The sequence below is a fragment of the Pezoporus wallicus genome, unplaced genomic scaffold, assembly GCF_028554395.1.
Source record: "Pezoporus wallicus isolate ANWC-B61680 ecotype Strahan unplaced genomic scaffold, APGP_CSIRO_Pwel_v1 contig_6789, whole genome shotgun sequence".
Classification (NCBI taxonomy): domain Eukaryota; kingdom Metazoa; phylum Chordata; class Aves; order Psittaciformes; family Psittacidae; genus Pezoporus; species Pezoporus wallicus.
This window is the reverse complement of record NW_026637361.1, coordinates 2,201,211-2,227,651: the sequence shown is the minus strand read 5'-3', so window position 1 is coordinate 2,227,651 and position 26,441 is coordinate 2,201,211. Positions and strand designations below refer to the sequence as shown.

The window sequence follows — 26,441 nt, the reverse complement described above, 5'->3', positions numbered from 1 at the left end:
TTCTGCCCATTTTTAGAAATAGAGGGGAAATGCAGGAACAATCTTGCTTGTTAAATAGGATTCAGACTCTTGCAAGTTCATAAGCTACATGGTTTTCATTTTAGAGCTGTGCCTGATTTTGCTTTTCATAGAATAGTTGGTTTCTGTTGCAAGAAGGGACTTTTTAAGAGGGTACTCTAACAAGGGGCTTCTCATAAGATTTTATTTGATGTTTGTTTATAACTCTCAAAATGAATTAAATAAGAGGTGATATGTTAAATCTGATAACAGGAGAACATAAGTTTTTACAAAGCATGAATGAAGGCTTTATAGCCTTAGACCCCTCCTTACAGTTTAATGCACACTATACTTTGTGCTTCACTCTCTTGAGGTGTATCTGTCCCTGAACTGAGTGCAAGGCAAACATTTGAAATTCCATATATTCCATTTATTACTTAAAAATGGCTTTCACCAGAGCTGTTGCATAGGGAAATTCATTCCCCTTGCTTATTTAGTCATCATCTACTTCGGATGCAGTGCCAAAAAGATGATTGATAACAATACTGTAAGGAAGAGCCATGACTTCCAACACGTTTCGCAGTGACCACTAAATGGGTGTTAGATGCTACACATTCTTAGACACCATGTTCTGCATATAGTCTAGTTCTTTTGTTTTACTCTTTGGACCTCAACAGAAGGTTGAGAACAATGTTTGAGGTAGAGATTTCTCTCTCTTCTCATTCTGTTTCCATTCCCAAGGATTCTGTTTGAAAAGTCTTTCTCAAAGGCTCACAGAAATTTCTGGGAGGTTCAGTCCTCCACAGGTGGCCTCCTGTATGGCCTGTCAGTGATCTCCAGTTGGTTCAGGACTGCTACGTGTCCAAACTGGCTACGTTATTTTTACCTTTATGTGTGGACTAGGCATATTCTCTGATAGGTAATCTACGGTTTAGCAGCAGGCTTGAACCTTTCCTGCTCAGTGGTTATTTGACTTTCTTTTGTCTTTTTCCCATAATTGCCTGGATGTCTTTTGCCATTTTTTTTTTTTTTATTAGGGAGCAAAATAAAAGAAAAAGCGTTTCCTAGATCTGTTGTGTCATTACCAAAGTCCGATTATGTTTGAGCTGTTCCCTAGACATGGATCCTATTTCTTAAACAACTATTGCCCTTCTGATGTATTAATTCATACGTGAATCTGGCTTGGTTTTCCTTGAACTGCCTGCTGCAGTTCTTCTCTGGTTGACACAGACCCTTGTTCCTTTCTCCCTGCTGGATTTAGTCTTTTGAAAGAATGAATGGATATGAACTTCAACTGATAAATACATACATTTGAATCTGTGACTGATTTGTGGCTGGATTGTTTTTGATGACTTTTATCTGTAGTTGATTTGCATCTATTGGCTCAGACTCGCTGGGGGTAACACATAGAATAAATGAATAAATAAATTTGAGGGAGAGGCAAGGACAAAACAGGTGAATGAATGGATGATGGGGAAAGAGAGGGAGACTAAACAGAAAGGGATAGATAAATGGTGATTAAGAAGTACAGAAAAATAAGGAACAAGCAGTGATCAAAGTAGAGAAAAGAAATAAAAAGGATTCAAAACTGAAAAGAATAGAAAGAGTAAAAGAGAAATAAGTAAGAACTTGGTGCCTGATTACACCTGAAAGAACAGAAATAGGTTACTTTTAATTATGTGAAAGGGCTAGGACTGTGCACCAGTGAAGGGAAGAGTTTGTACAGGGAGCCACGGGACAATGTTTGGGGTTGTCCAAGATCAGAGCAGTAGATCTTGCCCATTTGATCAAGTTAAGTGTATGCTACAGGGTTTATATACTCTGAACTCACATTAACAGTGTCTCTCTACCTTTTACACAGCTCCGTGTTGAATACAAATCCCCATTCTCCTCTTTAAAACTTGTTGGTTTGTATTAGCATTTCTTCGTGCCCTCCAGTCTGGTGCCTGACCTTTGTTCTTTTATCAGCATATGCAGTTAACTAAACAAACAGAAGCAAAGCAACTAGGCACCACTAACAAGACTCCTTGGACTAGTCATATTGAAGCCTCCTTGTTTTTTTCACATCCAGTACCATGTTCCTGCGTGTTATCCGGTCTCAGAAGCTCTGTTAGCACCTGCAGGCAGAGAGCACCATCATGCAGTGTTACACATTACACATGTACTGTACAGCACAAATAATATGTCGCATCGGTCTTTGAAACTGATATTGTGACCGGGGAGGTAAAGCCTTTTTTACTACATTACCTGCTTTCTCAGGCATCTGACTTCTGTTAGGCTTCACCTAAATTCCTCTGTTTGCAGAATAGCAGCAGTTGCTGCTTGTCCTGCCCACCGTATTTATTTTCTTCACTTTTTTTTTGCAGGTCAGGGGAGCTTCCAGGCACTGCCAGTTTGCCTGTTTTCTCTCTGCTTTTGACCTCTGTCAATTATACTCTTACTGTAGTGCTTTACTTTAAACAGATGACTGTGATTATAAGTATTCACATGCTAATACTGAAATACCTGTTCCACAGAAAGGGTTCTTAGTCTAATTGGAGCTTCTAGTTGCTAATGGACAGTACATTACCATCCATTTGTATGTATTTATATTGACTGTAGTGGTTCCCAGAACCCAACTGAAAGTGGACTCTCACAGTAAGTGCTAAACAAAATTTTGGCATTCCTGTCCTGAACAACTTACGGCCTGTACAAACAAGAAAAATATAGCAAGTAAAATAAAGAAACATAAAGTGGTAGCACAGAGATCATCATATCAAACATTATGTGAATTTCACAGGGGTCAATGCATATGATCAGTGGAGATGCTCTTAATGCTTAAGTAGTCTCAGGAAAAGCAAGATTGCCCAGTGGCTCACAGAAACCATGAAGATGATGTTTTGTTCCTTGTTTTGAATCCCTGGACACACAGGGAAGCTGGGACATTTCTCATGTTGACATTCTTGTTTTGAAATATACCAGCGTGCTCAATTAAAAGAATACCCATCAGAAGGAAAATATATTATCTGCAGCAGAAGAATTTCTGGGAAAATTATTTATTTACTGATGATGTCTCTCCTCTCTTCTCCCCCCCACCCCCGCATTTGTTGTTTGTTTTTACAGCAGTTGTATGCTGCCCAACTTGCTGCAATGCAAGTGTCTCCAGGAGGCAAGATACCTGGCATACCCCAGGGTAACCTTGGTGCTGCTGTATCCCCTACCAGCATCCACACAGACAAGAGCACAAACAGCCCTCCACCCAAAAGCAAGGTACTGTACGGGGCCCTGCAGCGCTGTGTTCCTCACAGTGAGGGTACTTGCATGTGTGTTTTTTTTCTCAAGGGTGTGTGTGTGCATGTCAGACACAGGCAGCTTTGTTCTCAGGATGGTTTCCTGAAATGGGAGGATGCCTGTAGTGCAGTTTTTCCAGTGGGAGAACCCCAGCACAGAAAAACCAAACAACCATTTATGAACAGTGACAGTAGCACACACCACCTCAGCTGAGAACCCATGGTTCCTTTGCAGTGTCCTAGCTATCACGCTGCTGTTTCTTCCATCTTCAGTAACGGGTGGCAGGCTGAGGTGATCATCTTCTTTTCTAGCACACAGCTGGCCTTTTCTCTCAGAACTCTAGACCGGAGTCAGGTTAGCAGTGTGTCAGTGAGAGATGGGAAGCAGTAGGACGTCTATCTCATTTGTGACCAGGTCCTCTCCTGGGGTTCAGTGGGAGTCTGTGGGGGAGCAAGTCTCCAAAGGAATGTCTGTTGTGTGATAGAACAAGGCTGGATTCTGTCCATCAAGTGATGGGCTCTGGTTAGCAATTTTGGTCATAGCTGGGCAATTAGGTCTGTACTCATTTAAGAGATCAAGCTAACAGCTTGTAGTTCAGCTGTATAATGCAACCAGTACACAAGTTATACATAGAAAAAAACACACAGAATATGTCTGGTAGCACATACTTTTCTCAGCTGTGGCATAAGCTGAGCTCACCAGAATAAGGTGAGCTCAGCTTATGCCACAGCTGAGCAAAAGCAATGGGTCAAGACTGAATGGCACATCTTAGGTGTTAAAAAACATGAGGGAACAATTTAGCTAAGGGATGAAGGGAAAAGGCAGTCCCATTTAGGTGACAGAGCTTGATAAAAATGTATCCTTTCTTTTTGTTAGTGTCCTCTAGCATGCTGTCCGTGTCCTTTATCACATCAGAAAAGATTCCTTGAGTTGACAGCAGTGTCTTGTTTTTACCCTAACAGTAAAACAGCACAGATTAAAAATAACCAGACAAATAAATAAAACCATTGTCAGCTCAGTGAGATGCATGTTCAAAGTACAGAATAAGTGGTGTGAAACTCGTAGCTGTTGTGCTAGAGCATCAAGTTCTGGGTCTACATTTTCTTTCTTCTCACTTCCTGACTTCCCAAAGTTTATTCTTGGCTTGGCCTCTTCTTTTATATAGTATGGAGCAATGAATCACAAAGCCATGCAGTGCTGAATGATAGTTTGGTTTTTTTTGGTTTTCTTTTTTGTTGATGGTTCGGGGTTTTTTTTCCCCCCAGAAAAAAGTCATGTCTGTGGTTAATAAGAGATTTTTGTGCATTTTACAAGGGTCTTTTTGTGTGTGGCTGGCAGCTTGCAAGATCCACTATACTTAAAATCCCAGTGTTTTTGGATCTCTGTGCGCAAGCAGAATGTCTGCTGAGATCTAAGGGGATACTGTATTTATTTTGTGGCGATCATGGAATTAGAAGGTCTGCCATATCTACTGGTAACATCAAGGATAACCATCTTACTGGCAACTGTCAGGATCAGCTCTATTCTCCTGTGTGTGTTACTGCTTTTTCGTATTTGTAGGTGTTCCAATGCCTTTGGCTTGCAGATCTGTAGGACACAAACAAAACTTATTTGCAAATTGAAAAAAAAAACAAAAACAAAAAAAAAACAAGGAAAAAAAGTGGGCCAAAAGGAAAGGAAGGGGGCTCCAAAAGGCTGTAAAATTGTGCAGCGTGAGCCCTGTGATGCATGCTGTTTTCAATCTGCTGTGTGCCAGTTGGAGGCTCAGAGAGAGAGTGAGAGAAAGAGAAGGGGTAATGCTGAGAAATGATAGAGTGGCTGTGACCTCCAAGCTCAGCCTGGAAATCCAAGACATTGATTTCGCTTAGCATTCCTGCTGAGAAATCCGGCAGAGTTCAGTTGTAATAAAAGAACAAGATTCTGTTCTAATGGTAATGGCGTATGACAGACATACCACTTTGTCTGTCCTCAGCACCAGAGAGGAGAATTGGAGAAAGGTCATCTGACCTGCCTGTGCTGTTGTGCGAATGCTGTACTGAGCTTTGAACTCCAGCCTGGAAGCACAATTATTTATAATACTAAATGATAAAGAAACCTTTATACAGCCTACAGTAATTAGAATAAAGCTTATACAATAGTGCAGTGGCCTCGCTCAGAAAACACGCTGGCAAATCTATCACAGCGGCAGAAACTGAAGCTTAAATGTTGAAATGAAACACCTTCGTGTCTGTGTGGACCTTCCTTTCCTTTTTCAAAGCTTGTTTGTGTTCAGCAGCTCCAAAAGTTTGCTGTGTTTGCTGATTTTAATTTAATTTTTTTAACTGTTGTCAAGGAGTGTCTGTCTTGAGTTTCACAACCATTTTTTAGTTTTCTCTTTTTTGAATCCCCCAGCAGTAACTTGGTTCTTGAAGTTAGTGCGTGGTGGTCTTTCTCACTGCTACTGTACGTCAGACTTCCGCAGATGAACAGCTAATGTCTTGGACAATCTTTCAATAAATACTGTTTGCTAAATCTCTGTTTTCAGCCCACAGTTTACACTAGCGCAGCTTTGGTAATACACTCAAGTGTTTGGAGACAAGGAGACAGCCTTACCTGAGAGTGTGTCAAGCTACTGGCAAACATCTAGGTCACTTCTGAAAAGCTGTGTATTTTTCCTTATTGTATAGTGTTAAAGTTAGTGTGCTGCTCTTTGCAAGGATTCTTCAAAGTCGGCCTCAGCAGCAGATGGAACAACTGTTGGCTCTAGAAATGCTGAGAAGCATCAGGGGGAGTTTGCCAAGGATCATCCTTTAAATCTAGTAAGACTTGAACACATCCCTGAAACTCCTCTAAGACCTTGGCAACTCCTGTTTTGGCAAACCTTTTATCAGTGGCCCTCACCAGTGTTTGAACACTGTGCTGGGCAGACTACCCTGGCATCTTCTGTTGTCTTACTCGACTTTCAACAGATGTGACCTGGAATAGTCAAATTCACTTCCTGGGTTTCTGTACTGTAACTTTTAGGAAACCATGAAGTAGAGATGCCATTATGCTGTGCTGCACACATTCTGTCAAGTTTTGGTTAGGAAACTGAGCTGGTGTCGTACATTCTTCCAAGAAGAAGTCGGTGCCAGAAAAATTGATTTAAGAAACAGAGCTAGTGGAGCCTGTCCAAAAGAAAATGCGTGTGTCTTGCGGAAATGGATTTTAACACAGCTTCTTCTTGAGCAGTTTTAAAAACAGCCGGTATGCTAATCATACCATTCAAATTTACCAAGGCCTCCTCCACAACCCATTTGAAAGGCAACTATCTTTGAAGTTTGCCAAATTGTGCTGGATTTCCAAAGTCTGTCTTAAGCACATTTTACCTTTGATCGTGCAAAAGCTTGCATGCTGCTCTGTTGGGTGTTCAAGGTAGTTACATGCTCCCAAGTAAGTAGGAGAGAACAGGCACAGGTGCAGATAAGAACTAGGCAGAATAACCTACCAGTCCATCTTGTGATTCAAGCCTCTTGCTTGGGCAGTGCCATGCAGGCGATTGAAAAAGCAGTGTTACAGAGAATACTTTTATCTGAACTGTGACCTATACTGTGCTACCAAGATTATCACCTGATAGCTACAGTCTTCGCTGACTTCAGATGAGGTGCATTACACTCTTGAATAAGGATGGCTACATTGCCCTCACTTGTAAACAGCCAGGGCCCTGTTCATCCTGCCTTTGTTCTTTTTGTGTAGTACTTATAAATATAGCATCTGGTGCCAGCTTGATGCAATATTCTAGCCCTTTCTATGTAGCCCTTCAAGTACAGTAATTCTGGAGTGAATTTTCAATGTAGCTTGTAAATGTACCTAAATGATTCCCCATATTTAATAGAGCGCAGTGCATTGTCTGTAGCATCTGCTGAAAAACAGGAGCAATTCAGTGTGAAATGTGACAGGAGAGGATTCCTGGGCACTTTTCTTTTAACCTTCTTATGACCTCAGCCGTAACCCTACTCACAGTTGTGTTTCCATCAATGGCAACAGCACGCAGATTGTTCAAATCAATTTTTTTTGTTCTTTTCAAATACTTCTGGCAGTGATACTACTATTTGCTCAGCAGTAGCACCTGGGAGTTGTGACAAGGAAAGAAAATGTGTTTCAGACAGGCCAGAAACAGCACTAAGAAGTTGGATATACACAATCAAATTCTCCTCAACTACAATATCTAGATAAATATCAGTGAGAATCCTTAACCGAGTATGGTACCTTATTTCACGTTATTTGATCCTCTGATCACCAAAGTAAACATCGAATTGAAAGTTTCTCATATTGCCTATAGTCAGCAATAGAATCACCCTTGAACGACTTAAAGCTTGCCTCTCTGCCAGGACAGACTGACCTTAAAATGGCCAGAGACTCTCCAGGGGAAATCCTTCCATTTTTGAGAAATATCTGCTGATAATGCTACAGTTGCTGCCACATGCACCACCTGTGTCTTGCATCCTGTTTATAGTATACGAAGGGTAGAAAGAGGACCAACAGTGTGCTTGTTCTGTTCTCACCTAGGCAAGGCAAGCCTGGGTATGAAACTACAACTGAGTCACTGTCGACTTCCTTTCAAAGTACATCTGATACCAGGGACAAAAGAAAGAAAAAGGGTCTTTGGAAATGGGAACTTTAATTCAGACACACCATGGGCTGTGTTATTAGGGAAAATAAGTAAACTATATACTATGGGGAGCTGGTTGGGGATTTTCCTCTTCCAGTCAAAACTGATGATGGGACTATACTTCCCAGTTTCACTAGGAAAACTTTCTTGACTCAGGATAAAAATCATAGAATCACAGAATAGTTAGTGTTGGTGAGACCTCACCTGGAGTATCATGTGCAGTTCTGGTGTCCTCAACATAAAAAGGACATGGAACTGTTGGAACAAGTCCAGAGGAGGGCCACGAGGATGATCAGGGGACTGGAGCATCTCCCGTACGAAGACAGGCTGAGGAAGTTGGGGCAGTTCAGCCTGGAGAAGAGAAGGCTGCGTGGAGACCACATAGCAGCCTTCCAGTATCTGAAGGGGGCCTATAGGAATGCTGGGGAGGGACTCTTCATTAGAGACTGTAGTGACAGGACAAGGGATAACGGGTTAAAACTTAAACAGGGGAAGTTTAGATTGGATATAAGGAGGAAATTCTTTCCTGTTAGGGTGGTGAGGCACCGGAATGGGTTGCCCAGGGAAGTTGTGAATGCTCCATCCCTGGCAGTGTTCAAGACCAGGTTGGACAAGGTCTTGGGTGATGTGGTTTAGTGTGAGGTGTCCCTGCCCATGGCAGGGGGGCTTGGAACTAGATGATCTTAAGGTCCTTTCCAACCCTAACTATTCTATGATTCTATGATTTTTATCCTGCATGATAAAAAAAAAAGAAAAAAAGATATGGAAAAGCATCTGAAGGGAAGGAGAAAGAAAAAGTCTCTAAAATGGCCTGGTAATAAGAAAATCCACCTAGATGATATTTCTCATTCTACTGCAGGCAAATTATTGACTTGAGCTTCATTGTAGGTGACTACCCTAAGCCACCCTGTTAGCTTGCATATATTTGTTTCCATTTCCCTCAGTTTTCTCTATTGTATGATAGCTCAGAATGTAATGCTGGTGGGGTCTTGGGGAAAACATTAATCTTCACTGTGTACATAGCTGCATCAGGTTGCTTATCACATCAAGCAATGAGTATCAGAGAAGCCTAGCTGGTAAGTGGAGATATAGTTTCCTTGTACCTCAGAGCTGCCGTTTTTTTTAACATGTTAAAGGAAAGTATTTATTTTCAGCTGTAAAGATGATTAGATGCATTGCTATGCAAATGCAGAAAGATACTGGTGTATCCCACTTCATAGCACTTTTTATTCAGTAATACCAAATATTTTTTGAAACATGAGCTAATTGTTCTGCACAGCACTGGAAAGTATTTCAGGTATAAAAAGGACAGCTGTCTGATAAAGAAGACTGATCATGGCTGTATACAGGTGATCAAAGGGCAGGACTGGTTGTGTTTGCCATTTTTTTTTCCTGAAGGATAGAGAAGAAGAACCTATCTGAAACCAACCCACTGCACATGTTAGGCCCCATATATTAATGGCAGTTACTGTCCTCTTTTGGTTGAAGAGGTCAGCAGATGCTGAACATCTATCCAAGCAGCAGAAAATTAAGGCATCCTTATTTTTATTAAGGAGAGTACTTTGGTATTTAGAGTGAAGAACGAGAGTTCTTATTAAGATAATGTAAGATGCATAATCCCTGTTAGAACATCAAGGCAATGTTTACAGAAAGTTTGTCTCCAAGATTTGCAAGGCTCTTTTATGTTGGAGAATTTCCAAGCTGGACACAATTCTTTATATGCCACTGATATAAAAAAAAAAAAAAAAAAAGCAAAAAAAAGTCTTGTAAATTAATCTATTAAACTCTTCAGCATCATAGTAATGCTTATCACTAGAATATAATTAAATTCAAAACATTTTTCAGTGCTTGCATTTCCCAATCCCCTTGTCAGTGCATCAGACAGGTTAGAAATGGTGGTAAGATAATTAAGGAAAAGTTTACAGATGTATATAGGGATAAAATCCCTGTATGGATGCAGGGATAGTCTAGTGTGAGGCCTCCCTGCCCATGGCAGAGGGGTTGGAAACTAGATGATCTTAAGGTACTTTCCAACCCGAACCATTCTATGAGTGTATAGGAAGTATAAAAAAAATCGAGACCTCATCTGCCTTATCTCTGCTATGCGACTTGGTGCTATGCCACTTCTTTAGTATCCCTGTCCATTCTTAATGGAGACCCTGTAGCTAATTATAACTGTACTTGGAAGCGTTTTTCCTTTGCTGCTCATGCTTTTAATCGCAAGCAGTAAAATATGGAGTTGGTGACACAACCTTTGAAACTATTTTCCTATCTCTTACTCTTCTTCCTATGTATGACATCCAGGCATATAAACAGTGACTTTTTAAACAATTTTCTAGAGCTCAGTAGAACTAGAAATAGAGAATATTTTTCAAACAATAAAAACAGTGTTAATATATCTAAAAAGCAGCAGCAGTAGGGACTTGCACAGCATTCTGCCTGTCTCCCACCCCTCCCTCCTTTCTAAAAAGGAATTAGATACATGGAGGGGCTCCTAGGGTGCATTTTCACATTAACTCTCCACAGTTCTGTTTCCTGATACCATGTCTCTCTGACAGGAACCTGCCTCTCAAGCAGAGTTTCCAGGAAGTCTGTCCTTGTCAGGCTCAGTCGGCATGTTTTAGAATGAAAACTCAGAAGAAAACATAACAAAAAGAGAGGGAGGAGGGGAAACTCTCGGAAACCTGTGATTACAAAACAAAAGTGAGATATGTTTAAGCAAGACCACTGCATTTCTGAAAGAGAGGTCTTCAGAGATCAGGGAATAACGGAGACATAAAGCAAAGTGGTAATGACAAACATAGTGTATTCTTCTTAGTAGTTCTCTACTGTTCCTTAGTGCTAGTACCTTCCTTACGTGGTATGACTAAATCGAATAACCATGTTTTCCTAAGTGACAAACTTGGTGACATGGGCAGCAGGCAGTAATTTTCATTCTTTCTAGGTAAATGATCCACAGCATTGGCTTTAGGCTGATAGACCAAGTTATTACACCAGGCACTCTTAATTTCAGGAGGTAGCTACTAAAGCCAGGTCCAGTTACAGAATTCCTCAGTATTCAGGTATGCTGGCCCCTGACATTTTGTTTCTGCTCTACATCTTACTCTGTTACTTAGAAATGCCTATGCATTGACCATTGCAGAAGATTTTTTGACAAAACTGCCCATGTAGTGTCACTTGGAAAAAAAGCTTTAATGAGAAGGAGCGGCATTTTGGAAGAAGGAAATGGAAGAGTCCCAAGCAAGAAAAAATGTGTCACAAAGTCAAGGTTTTTTAGTGACACTGAGATAGCTGTTGAGCTGATGTTGCAAATTGGTCGCACAGTCATAAGAAGAGCAGTAAAGGGACTTTAGGAGAACATGGAATCTGGAGCTGCATAATGAAACAGTGAAAAATTAGATGTTCCTTGTTGCAGGGTTTGGTTTTGTTGTTTTGGGGGTTTCTTTGATCCTCCTCACTTTTGGTTGGGCTTGTTTGTGAGGGGAGTTGGAAAACACTTAGGAGAGGGTCTTTCTGCTGAGGAAGGGGAAAAAGCCATGAGGAGAAATATATAACATTCTTTACTGAGGGCTTCCGTGTATCACAGTACTGCAAAGATGGACTAATATGAGCTCTAAGTTAAATAAAGATAACAAACCACCCAGTTGTACCAGTATAAGTTTAATTTCTAGTTTCCTTCATAATATAAAATTTCTCTAAAATAAGGTCATGCTTTATTCCAGGGATATAGTTTTTAGACTCAGAGCTGTTTGCCTCTCTAAATCAAGGAATGTGTTTATTCCAGGAGCTTGTGCAAAATAATAGTGTTGTAGTGACGTACCTGTTCTAGGCATTAGGAGTCAGCTTGAAATGGAGCAGAGGACTCTCATTCTGTTGCGTATTTCCAGAAAGGAGACAGGTAATTCAGGTATTAAATGTTCCCTTTTGCAGCTTCATCTGAAGTGTTTGGGCATTTTGTGGCATGTGTTAATAATCAAAAGTAAAGTGCATAGGCTGCGTTGGCAGGGCTGTATACTAGACAGCAACGGAGCCATCTTTTACCAAATGTAGAACTTTTTTTCAACATAGAAAGTAAATTTCTGAGGTGATTGAATCAAATTCTAATGCGATTAGTCTAGCGGCTTCCAGAAACTGCTTGCTTTGTCTGCAGCAGTGTGGTTTGCTTCCACATTACATGCTAGATTTGAAATTAGCTCCTCTTGACACATTCAGGCAGAATGCAGTTCAAACTAAGCATCAAAGAAATATATTTTGCAGTAAGTATTCCTGTTCCCATAGCTGAATCATTATCATTTAACAAGGGAGCTCTACAAATTTTTTAATCTGAATCATTTTATTCTGTAATCCCTGGTAGCTGTGGATAGCTGGAGAGGAGCAACATGTAAGCAGCAGAATGGAGAATAAATCTATTTTATTTTCAAATTCAAAGAGACGGTTTCTTGTAGGTTAGTATTAACTCCAGAGTTATATGAAGTCTTTGGCAAATAAGTCAATATTCTCAGAACTGCCCATATGTTGTGCAGAATGCAGTTTAAATTGTTTAGTGTAAAATGAACTGGTGCAAAAAAGGGTTTCAGAGAAATTATGTGGAATTCATCATTTCACACGCTTTTTTCAAAGCAGCGTGACTACATCTTGTGATTTTATAATGGATAGCTTCCTTAAAGTCCCAGATCCTAGAGTCATGTGACTATGTGAGAATCTTATTTAAACAAAAAGCTTCAGGCTGTCATGGCTGGAGCTTACAGATTGATATAAATGTATCTCAAAGGTTTAGAAAACAGGTAACAAAATGAACCTGTGAGGTACTGTTTTAATTAAGCGGGATTAATTTTCAGTCTCAAGTCACAGTAAGACTTCGTGTTGGCAATTCTGCTACAGCATAAATATTTCTCAGCAAAATTGGACTTTTCACTATAATGTATCTGTAAAAGTACTTCAGTTGTATCCAGAGAGAACAGTCAAGAGCATCCCAAGAACAGCAGAGGCAGGCAAACTAACAGAACAAACCATTTTGGTTTTTCATGTAATTCAACAGGGTTTAGTATATGAAACCAATTAAAAATTTTGATCTTGATCATGTGCCTTTATCCACTAATACTGACAGACTGAATTAAAATGTGTACTTTTAGTGCTAATGAATGATTTTAGTTTCTGTTTGCTTCATTTCAGTTCGTACATTTTTCCTTGCTGCTTTTAAAGGAAAGATAAGCTAATGCCATGACTAGTATCTGGGGGAGGGGGAGAAATATTAGGAAAAAAGTCTTTGATAAAAAGATTGCTCAGTATCTTGGCATGTGGAGTGCATGGAGGGGAAGACTCCCATTCTCTAATGGGAACACTGGAGAGGAGGCTTTTCGATTTCCAATCATGATGTTACTGAAAGGATATAACTTTGAGTATTTCATGAGTTACTGGTGTTTCTTAAACTTTTTTGAGTGAATGTGCCAGCACCTGCTTGTAGATTTAAAATAGGTGGTCATTTCAGACAGCTATGTGTGTATGGAGATGTAGCACATGGGTTCGTCCAGGCTTTCAGCTTACATGCCAGGCAGTGACATGTCACGTCATGAATCAGCCACATCGTGTTATGTGATTTCAAGCTAACAGAACACAACAGGAGTTACATAGTGACAAGCACAACCCAACATGACATATCCATGGGAAAACTGGCACAAAAAGCTTCTTAAATTTGGGTTTCAGGGGTACATTTATTCGTCTCCAGAATGCTTCAGAGAAAACTACGAAGTAGTGTACTGGAAAAGGGAGCAATGTAGTGACAGAATTACTAAAGCAACTTTAATTCAGTGTACAATTAGGAAGAAAATATAAGTATATAACAAACTGGAGAGTGTTTTTGTTGTGTTGGGTTCTTGTGAATTTCTTCCCAAAGGTAGCTGTCTCAGGGCTTTAGTCATTCCAGATCAATGATTATTTTTATCTTGAGCCATGCTAAGAACTGTATGGGCTTCAGGTTACAGCTGTAAATTAACATATTTTGAATTTAGCAGTTGGTTGCCTCAATAAATTTTGAGTCCTTCTAGTCTAAATTCTGTTGGGTTTTCTGCTTTGCTTGCAGATCAGAATGACTCCTTTTGTGCCCATTTCCAATACTCTTAGTCTTCTCTGAAGTTATTTTCTTTCCCTTTCTGGATACTCCTATCCTAGTTTCTGATGCCCACTGAAAATAGAATCTGCAATTAAAACTCTAGGAAGTATTCATTCATCTCTGTTTGCTTATTATTCATCATATTTGTGTGAATAGCCTGTGCTTTCAACATTTGCTATAAAAGGCACAGACCTAATTTGGGGTCAGGGAAATTCAGCACATACATTTGGCTGGGAAATGCATGTCAAGTAGCATTTTATTCATGATATTGGAAGTAAAAATGGTGTCACATGACTTTTGCCCATTACATTTCCTATCTGGATTTACAGTTTGTAATTTCAAAGCCTTAGAAATACCAATTTCTTTACACTAAATGAGTCCTTCCAGTAATCTGCAGCTTATAGGCAGAATGATGTGGTGGTGTAACAGATGAGAAAATCACTACTGTACCAAACAACTAGAGTTTATTGGGGCTAGTGGGTGAGGAAAACAACGGCCGCATCATTTTGGCTAGCCTAATGATGAGCAGAAAGAACAGATATTCCAAGACCTGAAGAGCAAAACAAACGGAATAGATACTTTCTCTTCTGCGTTCATTTTAAAATGAGCAAGGTGCTCCAAGAGTGCCAGAAGTTTCATTTTTGAAGTCTCACAATATTTGGAAATGTAGAGTACCTCTTTCCAAGGGATCCCCTGGTGTCCATTAAAGTGTGGGTAAGCACTGGAGTCTTCTCCTGAGGGGAAAGGCTTAGAGCGTGACCCCCCACACACCCTATTGTCCTTTTACACAAATGATATGGGACATTTGAGGACTTCATCAAACTTGATGGAGGCTGGCCAGTGCCTCAAAATGTCCATAGAGATGAAGATTGCCAAACATACATAGATACATCCACATAGATCTCGTGGACACTCACATACATGCACATACAGAGACTAATTTTGAGGCTGAAACAATCTCACATTTGGACAACTCTCATGGGTTTTACTGGCATGACATTTTAAATTTCAAATGATGCAGTATGTCTTGCTGCTGCTTTTCCTGCTCTGTTGTTCTTCACCCCCAAATGATTACAGTTCAGTGCTGGGTGGAAGGATTCCCATGATAGTATCATTTGGGACTCACTTTGTAAATTGCTCTGGGCTCAAACAGAGCAAAATAATGATATATAAATACATGTTATTACTGGAGAAGCGATAAAATTATCTTGTGCTTACCAAGTATCCCAGTGTCTTGTCTTGATCATAATTAACTGGTGACATACATGTTGAGTCAGTGCTCTAGGATTTGTGCCCAGAATAAGTCACAAAAACATAGCAGGTTTAGTATGGGAGAAAAGGATGAAGGGAGCTTTTTTTCCCCTCCCATTTTTCCTTCTGGATGAGATATAAAAACTGCCCAGAGCTGGCCTGTTCAGAAATAGCGAATAAGCCTCTTGGAATTTTTTTTAAGATGTCAACTTCTCTCTCCTATACTTCTGTGAAGACAAAGAATATCTTAACATCTGTATTGGAGTCATCATTAAAATAAAAGGAGATCTGTAGACATCAGCTATAAATCATCAAGAAATAGCTTATGGGTAACCTCTGACACAATTGAACCTACTTGAAATGAGCTAGGGCTGGATTCATTGCCTTCAGTGAAGCTAGTAGGTGGACTAAAGGTCTCCTCTCTCTCTCCTTCTCTCTTTCCATCTCTTACAGTGTTAGTTTCTGGGAAGTGAATGTGTTCTGGCTGAGTGATGGAAATGCATTTGGATGTGTTCTTAAATAGACATTTGTTTTATGTCTGAAAAGAATAGGCCAATCTTAACACTGCGATGCTGGGACTATTTGAAAGGTATTTTTAAGGCAGTTGTCTTCTTTCAGCTTTACAAAAACTGTTTTAACCAATTGTTTAGGCTTGAGGAACACCATGGAATATCTATTGTGTGTGGATGCGTGCATGTTCTACAGAATTAACAGAAAAATGGTAGACAAAAATCTGCCTAATTTTGCATAATAGATTTTTGGCATTCTTGTGATCTGACTTCAAATTCATGCTGAGTTTCTACAGTATAACACAAATACTAGTTGCAGTTGTTAATTTTAATTTCTAAGATGCTAGGTTTTAAAAGGAGCTGAAAGTGTTCAGCATCTCATGGGGACAAACTATGAGCCTTGCTAATGAATCCAGCAATTAGTGGTTCATTGTGCCTGCCAGCAATTTGGCCCCGATAGCGGTCCTGATGGTGATTTCATTTTTGCTGGTGTGAATCAGGAATAAGATCTGAAGTCTATTCACCAAGGGGGGCTGAATACATCTTCAACGCTGTTCTGCTTGTAATCTGCATTCAGTACTGACAGCAACAAATTTAAAAAAAAGGAACTACAATATATTTTGATTTTAATTATGATTATTATGGTTGATTAATATGTTCATTGGGATAATTATATAATATCAGTAGTACTTATTAACTTAAAGGGTTGTAAACGGTGGTGTCCCCATGCAGTTAGATAAACATATATATGTTGTATGCCCAGTGTGCTTAGAAGAAACCCTTTTCATAGTTGAAAGGATGTATTTTCTCCAATTTTGTAAGTAGAGATTTGAGACAAAAGAGGTGGCCCTTTACTTTCTGCAACCATTTGCATTTGTGCAAAAAAATAAAGTTTCTATTTGATAATATTTCATGTTAACTTTGCGAAGATGTCAGTGACCGTGGGCAGAAGATTGGAGAATAAGTGACTCATTCAAGTTCGCAGAGGAAGTTTGTTGAAAAGTCAGGAACTGAACAGAAGTCTCTTTGACATGACCCAAGGAATCCACAACAAAAAAAGGCATGACTGTGGCTTAGGAAAAGGAACAGCCCTTCCCAACAGGTGTGCTTGCAAGCAGTTAACCCCCTGTATGTGATTATGGATAAATATGTAATAAATTCTTCTCCTATGAGTGCAGTACTCAGTGATGTAGCATGTATCTGCTTTGAACATTCCCTACAGTACGTTAAACTCCCTCCAGTTTATGGAACTGCTGATTAGATTTCATCTTACTGCTAAAAGGAGGTGAAACGAAAAAAATATCCAGCAAGACAAGAGTTGTGAAATCATTTTCATTTTAGTGATCTGGGGTGTTGTTAACAGCATGCAAGCATTAAAGACAGATGAGTTTTGTGTTTCCCTTTGGAAAGCTATTAATTGGAAAAACAAATTGTCAAGCAGGTCATATCTACAGTTACAAAATATATTTTGACATTTTTCTTACAGTTGTGTGTATCTATGAATAAAACCAGTACACGTTATCTTTGCACTTTTTATTTGTAGCGCTGCATGCATTTCTGCCTCTCTTAGTGAAAAATTTACCTAGACTACATAGATACCCAAAGTCAGAGAAAGCACAGGTGTTTTTTGAAAAGGAATTTCTTAGCCCACTGCCAGGTGTCCAAGCTGTTTGAAATCCCTTTTCTTTCAAGCTCTTCTGACTTGTTTCTTCTAAAGTTTTCAACAGCTGGGTTTTTTTGGTTTGGTTTGGTTTTGTTTTTTTTGTTCCCCCTGAATCTTAGAATCCATGCAGCATCTTTGCTTCTCCTGCCTGACCGCAGCAGGAGGAGCGGTCTGTTGCTAATTTGTTTTGATATGGTACGCTTTGGTCTGTATTCTTTTTGAAATTAATTCCTTTTGCAGGTGTGGGGTTAGAGGTGGTGGTGTGCTCCCAGCGAAGGTGTCATCCACCACAGAGAGGAGGTGGGAGGCTTTGATCAGTGTGGCTTCTGTTTTCTTGTTGTTCATTTAAAATGTACCAGTTTATAATGCTGTTTGGCTTTGCAGGTCCTTGTTTTATTTCCTTCCAAGTCCTTCCTCATCCTTTCAGGTTTTGTTGTTTTCATTGCTGTTCATTCTGCTAAACATTTACTGGCGATTATTTGTTGGAAGGTAGCAACTCCAAGTTCAATTTAGGCAGCAAACAATATCCAGTCTGATGGCTATTTCCATATTTTAAACAGTCTTGTTATGGGTGGGAGAGTGCATTATTAAGAACATGCTGCCTCATGTTTAGACTTCAGGGTTTTATTTGAACGGAATTATGTAGCAAGGTTTAAAAAAAAAAAATAAATAATCTAACCAAGACCCAAGCTACAAGGCATCATGCTTCGGCACACAGGCCACTCCAGTTTCTACTGAGCACAAGTTCAGGAATACATGAGACAGATCAAACAACTATCTGCTTTTTCTTGCAAGTTCTTTCAAAGCAGATGGACATTTTAGGAGGCTCAGTTCAAAACAAGCCCAAACTGTTGGTCTGACTAAGAGTGGCAATTGCTCTAGTTTTCCTTATGACTCAGCTGTTTACTCTCTGTGTGAGATTAGGCAAATCATTTAGTCACTTTGTGCTTTATTCTTCCCATTTGTAAAATAAGACAAAAGCTGTCAGAGTAATTATGAGCTTTAATTAATTAATATTCCTGTGGTACACTGGAGAAGTGATTTTTTTTCTCTTGCACTTTACTCTTTGCCATATATTTCAGTGGGGGCAGTTTAGAAGAAGCATTCTTTCTAGGAAGAATCCTTTCCCCTCTTGTCCCCCACAATTTTGTGATCTTCTCTAACGATTTTTACCTCATGTTAAAGTGATTTGCGTGGTTAAAAGCATGAAAAATCAGTTGTTGTCTTCCCCTGGAGATTCACAGTATCTGCATCAGTCACTGATGGCTGGGCCTAAGTCACTCTTCCTGCTTGGCAGCTGACTTGAACCTTCCTAGAGAAGCACTTCATTAATAGCCTTGTACCAAATAAATAGGTACAGGAGTGAAGTGAGAAATACAACTGGATAATAATTATTAAGAGTAAAAACTAACAACAGGACTTAAGTTTTGCATAAAGTGTAGACTAGCAGAATCCCAAGTGGCTAGTTTCTCTTCACGGGTTCACATTTTATCTTTATTCAACATGGACCCTTCTCATTTCAAGCCAAACTTGGCAGGATTTGTTCAGAACAAGCTTCACTGAAGTTTTTTTTTTGTAAATGAGGCTACTGAGTTAAATTTTCACTCACTCAGAGATGCAGAATGAGAAGGAGCTTTTTCATTATGAGGTGCAAGCAAATGCTAAAAGCACTTTGTTCCTGCAGTTTTGTTTCATGCTGTACTGAAAATTCACATACTGGGTCCTCAGCAGTGTGGTGAGCAACTCATACTTCTTCTTGTTTCAGCCTAACAGAAGAGCAAATGCCCAAACAGCAGAATAATGGCAATAGGAGTTTGTCAGTTACTTTGGTATAGATGAAAATGAATGTCTGAAATTTGGATCTGGGTTGGGTTAAGAATCAATAAGTAGTCAGGTTTCCCTAGAGGCTGGTGTGACTGAAAACTCATGATCAAGCAAAAATAGCCTAGAAATCTCATAGCAGCCGCTTTCCTCAAAACACACTGTGCTGTTTGTCTGTGGAGATTACCAGGAGACTTCACAAGGATGGTGGGCGTTTTGGCAGTCCAAAGCCAGCCAGAAGCTGCAAGTATGGTTTGGAGGATGCTTCTCTGAGGATTTGTGAAACTAAATGAATGAATTTTGGGTAAACACATACCAGTCTGCTCATTTTGCTAAGCTGCATGCCCATGTGTATTCTGTTGGCCAACATCCTGCCTTGTGCTCCATGAAACCCCAAAGGGCTAGATCCCAGTGCAGCACTTGCCTTTCCTGAAGACTTTTAAGGAGTTTCTTTTAGGGCTCTGTGTGTGGAGGTCTGCTCAATTGCTACAAAAAAATTAAGGCTTTTGCCCCAGGTCATCATTGGATGTAGACTTTGAAGAGGTGTTACATAGCTCTCTCCGCAGACAACCACTTCTAGGCTGTCCTGAAGCTGAAACAGCCCACACCCTTCCATGTCTGTGCTAGCTGGAGGACTAAAATGATTCTGACGTATTTGACATTTGGCCCTTTGCTATTTCAGTATTCTGTGGCTCATAGAATTGAGCAGTACTACATAATAAGCGCTGTGCACCAGATAAAAAGGTTATGGGGAGCAGGGTAAGACATCCAGCTCCTAGGGCCTTACGTGTTTATAGACAGGTTGTCCACACTCCTCTTTTGTTCTTCCAATATGTGTTTGTGAATCCTGTGTACAATTTTAGGAAACAACAGTGCTAAATACAATGGAAAACCACCCAGTGGCTCTCTTATTTTACTGTGACAACATGTGGACTAGGAAAAATCAAAGCTTGGGGTTTCCAGGGCAGCAAATTAGTCTTATAACTGCAGTCTTCTTTCCTGGCAGCTAGGCTTCCTGTAAAGAAAAATGAAAGGGGGAGATGTTAGGGATCTTTCTGAAAGGATACAGTCTCCAGAGAATGTCTGCACTGAGAGCCCCTAGTGTTGTAAAAACTGGGGAATAGTATTGTTGGGGAAAAATCCTGTCTGTCCTTGGTACTAAAAAACAGTTTAAGTTGGTGTGTTCCTGCACTAGTCTTCCGAATGAACAGTAACGGCGATATGCAAGAATACTCCCGCTGTGTAAATCGGCATTTGGGAGTAATTTATTCCGTGAGTACTCCCCTGAAAGAAGCAGATGAGAGAACAAAAAGAATATTTGTCACAAATATAAAGCAGCTCATTTCCCCCCTTTGTTTTGAGTCCCATGAATTAAGAGTATTTGCCCAATATCCTTAAAGCCTGGAAATACTAACTTTGGTTGGGTTACATGTGCTGAGTCCAGAAAGTATCTGTCTTCTGAGAGCAGCACATTCAGAAGAAGATACTCAGCAAAGGAACACCATAAAATATCTGCTCTGAGTATGGATAGAAATCCAGATTGAGATGTTTCTGCATCTATCACAGAAGGAAACATCTGTGCCCATTGTAGTATCAAGAAAGCAAGCACTTCTTCCTAATATTTGCCCTCTGCCTTGTCTTTGGTGCCTTTTCCTTTCTAACTAGTGTAATCATGCTTTCTTGTGCAACAAAAGAAGTTTGTACCTTTTGATGCAAAAACTCATGGGTAAAAGTAGAACAAACTGATTTCTTTGAACCTGAAGAATAATTCTGTTGTGTTTATTATCATATCCTAACCAAGAAGCCTGTTTTTATGTCTTCATCTCTTTTTCTATGTAGTTAGAGAAATTTCCACCTTTTCAGGAAGGGATGCATTATTCTTAATCAAAACTTGAGAATGTGGCAGGAGGAGGTACAGCTGCAGATGAGCATTATCTAATTCACCCATCCTGTCATGTGAACATCCTTGCTTAATTTAATACAATTATTTCATCAGTGAGGATAATATCAGCAGCATGATTCATTTATACATGTTTCACAACTGCCTTTACCTCTTAGCTTCTTATCACTACTGATAATTTCACCATGAGTGGCTTCAGAGGAAGGGGAGGGGATGTGAAGGAAGCTACCAGTATCTTTGTCTGCGTGGACAACTGTAGTCTTGAGGGAGAGTGATGCCAAAGGATTTTCTTTGCATATATGCTGTTGCACCTCGATTTCTGATATATTTTGGTTAGGCATTTCTGGATAAGCACGAGACTGAATGGATAAGCCACTGACTGGCTGCATTGTTCAGTGGGCAACAATAGCATCATTGTCTTCTGCCCAGACATGCCAGTAAGTGCTCCATATTTTGCATTTCTGTTGAAACTAAGATCTCCATGGAACAGAACCAGGGTGGGGGAAGGAGGTTTTGTTTCTGGTGAGGTGGCAGAGGCATTGTTTTAGAAAACTCCTTTCTGGCTTCTCATTTCTAACTCATTTGGCTGTAATTTCTACTGTCAAGGTCATTTAAATAGGCAGCAAGATGTGGCGGATGTGTTCCCAGAGGTCCTGAAAAGCCTCTTTAGTACAGCATGCTAGGCTGTGCTTACGCCAGGTCATTTAAGCACATTTCTATTGCCAGTCAGATGATACACAGAGCAGTTCATGATTTTGTAATAAACTGTGCAACCTGGACCGTCAGTGTGTGCCACAGTGGGATACAGCGCTTGGATTTAAATGACAGTGCAGTAATTCAGTAACTGTATTTTAATAGTGTACTAATCTTAAAAATAATGTGAAAAGAAGTGAGATTATGAAATCCGAATTAATTGTCTGGGTTCTTCCCTACCATGCCCCATTTTTTTCTTTCTCTGAGACTGGTTCATTCATCTGGGCTATCAGTCTTTTATTCAGCTTCTGATGTTGAAATAGTGCCATTTTTAATAAATAGTTTAGAAAGATTATCAAAATCAGATTTTATTCTCTTCTTTTTCCATATACCTTCTCCTTAGAGGTAAACTAACCTTTTATCTTAGGAAGTAAATAGAGACAATGTGATTGAAAAATTAGAAAATACACCATTTCAGCCAACTATTTGCAATGTTGGCAGCTGTGAGTCAGAATTCCTGGGTTTGAAACTCTGCTGCTATGTTACTGTGTGACTGTGGCCAAATCCTTTCCTTTTCTCTCTCTTTCATTTTTTCCTCCCATATTAATAAGCAGTTTGTTTTTACCTAGCATTTTACCTTTTCAAAGGGCCATACAAGCCTTATAAAAGCAGTGTGATGCACACTCCACTTATCAGCATGTTTAAGTGTTGCTTCTCAGGCACTTATACTTGGAGATTTACAATGTCTGATACCTAAATATAAAAGCTCAAAGTTACACAAATCCAGATTAAGTGAAGCTACAAAATGCAGCTCTTGAGGATTTTGTTTACTCCCCAGATTCTAGTGTAGATGAAGCGTTCTTCTTTCTTCCCTTGTATGTCTAAAGATCATCTGGAAAAAAAAAATAAATAAAATAGAGCAATTCAGGGATTTCAGGTTCCTCGAGCTCCAAAGTTTTGGTTAGTGGCAGTCTTCCAATGCTGGGAAGCAGACCACCAGCTCTCCCTAAAATAGTGTCTATTCTGACAGTACTCTGATACAGGTGATGGGGAAACTCTTTACAATGCCTTGCTCTTGCAGTGGGTGCTTCATTTTATTAGCCCTTTGTCATGTGTTTTCGCTTATGCTTTATTCTCTACATTTATTTTTTTTGTGTGTGTGTGTATTTCGTTTTGCTAGACAAATGTGCTACTTTAAAGGAAACATTTCATAACCTTTAATCAAGATCATATTTTACTTTCATCACATCTGTGTTTATGTTATTACAAGCCTTTTGGGTCTTTACATCCTCTGGTCCAAGCATTAATCGTTTTGGCTGATATATAAATAAATGTTTGACTTTGTTTAACTCTTTGAAAAATACTGACTTGAAAAAAATCACCCTTATCAATGGCTTAGAATAACTGCATGTCAGAAAAAAAGACAGAGACCAATCAATACTGACCTCTCTCTAATAAAAACTAAATGCAGGGAGCAGTTCTAAATTCTGTGATGCCATTGTATAAAATCGAATCTCCTGGCTGTTGAAAGACAACCATCTACCTGGAGTGAACATGCTACATCTATTTTTTTTTCTTTATTACTTTTATTTTCACTGGGTGTCACGCTGCACTTATACACAGCCTTGATATGATTGAGAGTGAAGCCTCCTAATCTATAATGTGTCAGAATGTCAGCTGGGAGATTGTATAGTTAAAAAATAAAGTAAGGGCCACATTTAACTCTTCTCATGGTTATGCAGCCACAAATCAATAATGAAGACAGTACAGCTCTTAATTTAAACTGGAAGATCAGAGAATTTTGAATTTATGTCTGCAGATAGGAAAAAAGAGTAAAATGGCTCAGTGACTATAGGAGTGGAGATCCTAACAGTCATCTTCACACTTAACACAATTGTATATTATTACCTGTCTCCCAGATAGTTTTTAGACTCCCATGGAATAAATCAGTGTAGTTCCACTGTGGTAAAGGAAATTACTTAAATTATTATTAACTCATGATGCAATGTAGGATTTCTAAACTCTCTGACTGCATTTTTAATATATTTCACTTCCAGCAAGTGCTCTTTGAAATACCATAAGTAAAAATGTTGCAAAGACCAAACAGTGAAGTAATTTTGTAAATACATATAATAGCTGAAAATTGTTTACTTATCCTCCTTTATGAGAAACAAGCTTCTGTGACCTCAGATTAATTTACCATTAGCCTAAACACACAATGAAAGTGAGTAAAGGGGCAATTTGGAATGACATTTATCAGCTCTGGAACTGTCGACTTCTATTATTTCCACAAGGCCTTATACTCCTTGGCTCCAGAGAAGGCTGTGCTGACTTGAATGAAGAAGAGCATTCTTACTATCAAGAATAGTTACAGCACAGACAGCTCCATTGCTGGATGCCTGCGATGGGAAAAAATCACCTCCCTCATTTTTAACTTGCATTAAATGAGACCAAAACCACTGTTCTGTAGTGGACTTGCACATGGCCTTGCTTACACCAGACTTAAAAAAAGGGAACTGAAGAACTGAGAAAAGGGAGAATGAGCAAGAGAAGGGAAGGAAATAAACTTTATAGGGGCAGGATAGCCAAAGGATTGAGTCAAGAGGGCAAGAATGAAAAAACCCTTTCAGCACAAGGATGCAGGTTGTCATCAAGGCTGATTTTGCAGGGAGTGAGAGCCATTACCATCAGGGGCTGGTTGCTGCTCTGTATGCGCTGAAGTGCTGCTCTTGGTCAGTTTCCAGTGGCCAGATAGCACACTGCAGCTTTTAGTACCATACCTGAAACTAATCATTCCCTTTTGTTGAGACTTACAGCAGAGGTCAAGTATTGAATATACATGGAAGCCAACCCCTCTTGTATTGAGCCAAAACAAGTCTGTGGGCAGGTTTGCTTTGCTTCTGATGCTGTCTTCCAAACAGATGACTTTGCTCTTCAGGGATCCTTGTCTGGCACAGGGTCCCTGTGGTTGGTTGGTTGGCTAGTTTGTACTTACATTTTTATGCCACTAACTCAGTATTGATTTTACAATACTATCATTGCACTGTCGTGGGATTTTATTTTTTTTTTTTTAATTTAAATTGGTAGAACAACAGAGCAATTCCTTTTCCATAGTAGGTTAATTTATTTTGTTCTAATACAAATGGATTTATAAATGATTTGTATAAAGTAACAAATACCTTCATAAAATGTCAAATGCTGGTTGAACTGCATGGCATTTTAAACCCTGAGTCCTAAATTTCCTAGAAGATAACAGAACTGCCTTCTAGGTGCCTAAGTTGCTTCTGAGAATACAGAATTTAGGCTCCTAAGACAATTTTAAGCATCGATTTTTTTGCCCTGTTATTTTATACACAAGTTACATCTAGGACAGTTTAAATAACTCTTTAAGGATGACAGCTTTGTCTGTGGTGTCTCTGTTGTATTTGTCTGCTAAGCTTTATTTTATTTTTAACTGTGACTAGTACAAAAATGTAGAAATAATCAATTATAACAAAAGTGCTTTGCTCAGAGGTTGCTTCTTCCAGGTAATGGAAAAGTTATATGACAGTGCTTTGCAGAATTGTCCTGTGTTTGGAGACATACATCTACATCATACTTCCACAAGTGACGGGCAACTATAAAATTCCTTCTTTACTGCAGCACACCATCCTCTGTGGAAAAGAATCAGTATTATATGATAGTAGTTACAGATACCTTAGTGGTAACAGTAAAACACTCAAACATTATGAGTCTAATTCCAGTAGCTTTGCATTGCTGTAAGTCAAGAATAATTCTATAAAACTGAATGTACTTACAACTCAGGGAGATCAGAATCAGCTTCTTTGGTGCCTAGAGCTGAAACCCGGTTGCGTGATACAACACTTCCTGTAGCTAAAGGACGGCTTTCCTAAGTCACAGTGTCAGAGCAGAGCTAAGCTAATGTGCGATGGTTGGATCTAATGCCATATCCCCTTAAAAGTCAGTTAAGATCACTTCTAAAATATGCTGCTTGTTGAAAAGCTTTTTTTTCCTTTCCCTGTTTTTTTGTTTTGGTTTGATTTTTTTTCTCTTTTTTATTTTGTTCAAACTAAAATACTTCAGTTAGAATTTTATGTCCTTTATAGCCCTGTCTGTTACTGTGTGTAATCAAGCCAGGCTTAGAAATAACTCCAGTTACCCTGAAAAAAATGTCACACATTTTTCTATTTTTGCATAATAATAATTACCTAAATATGGAAGTCCAGCTCCACAGAATATGAAGAAATCTAGGGCCTTACGCACAATCATCCAGATGTTTCAAATTTTGTGGAATGAAAAGGCAGGTTCTCCCTGCTTTCTTGTGGTAGTGGAAGAGAAGCATTTATTTCCTGTGATATTTTTTGTGCTTGGAATTCTAAGCCTGGGAAGTTCAGAGGAAAGCACCCATTCACTCAAACACATTTGCCCAGTTTGATTGGTGGTGGTTGAATTTTAAGTGAAAATGCTTTTCAGGTCTTATTTAATTTATCCATACCAAGTTTAAAATAACAAAAATACAACCTTACAATTGCTCTTTATTTTCATCATAGAAGCATATATCTTGTTGATGTGAATAATTTCTGCAGAGACAATTCTTA

At 39.3% G+C, this 26,441-nt stretch overlaps 1 protein-coding gene across 23 annotated transcripts in view; it reads left to right on the top strand.

Moving 5' to 3' along the window:
- Positions 1–26,441, top strand: part of SOX5 (SRY-box transcription factor 5) — a 643,908-nt gene that overhangs the window by 583,193 nt on the left and 34,274 nt on the right. For 21 of the 23 annotated variants that reach the window (XM_057405230.1, XM_057405225.1, XM_057405229.1 and 18 more), the window contains one exon: positions 3,100–3,246. The exons of the other annotated variants lie outside the window; for them this stretch is intronic. In XM_057405230.1, coding sequence (XP_057261213.1) covers positions 3,100–3,246 — 147 coding nt within the window. The remainder of the gene's footprint in view (positions 1–3,099; positions 3,247–26,441) is intronic. 23 annotated transcript variants of the gene reach the window in all.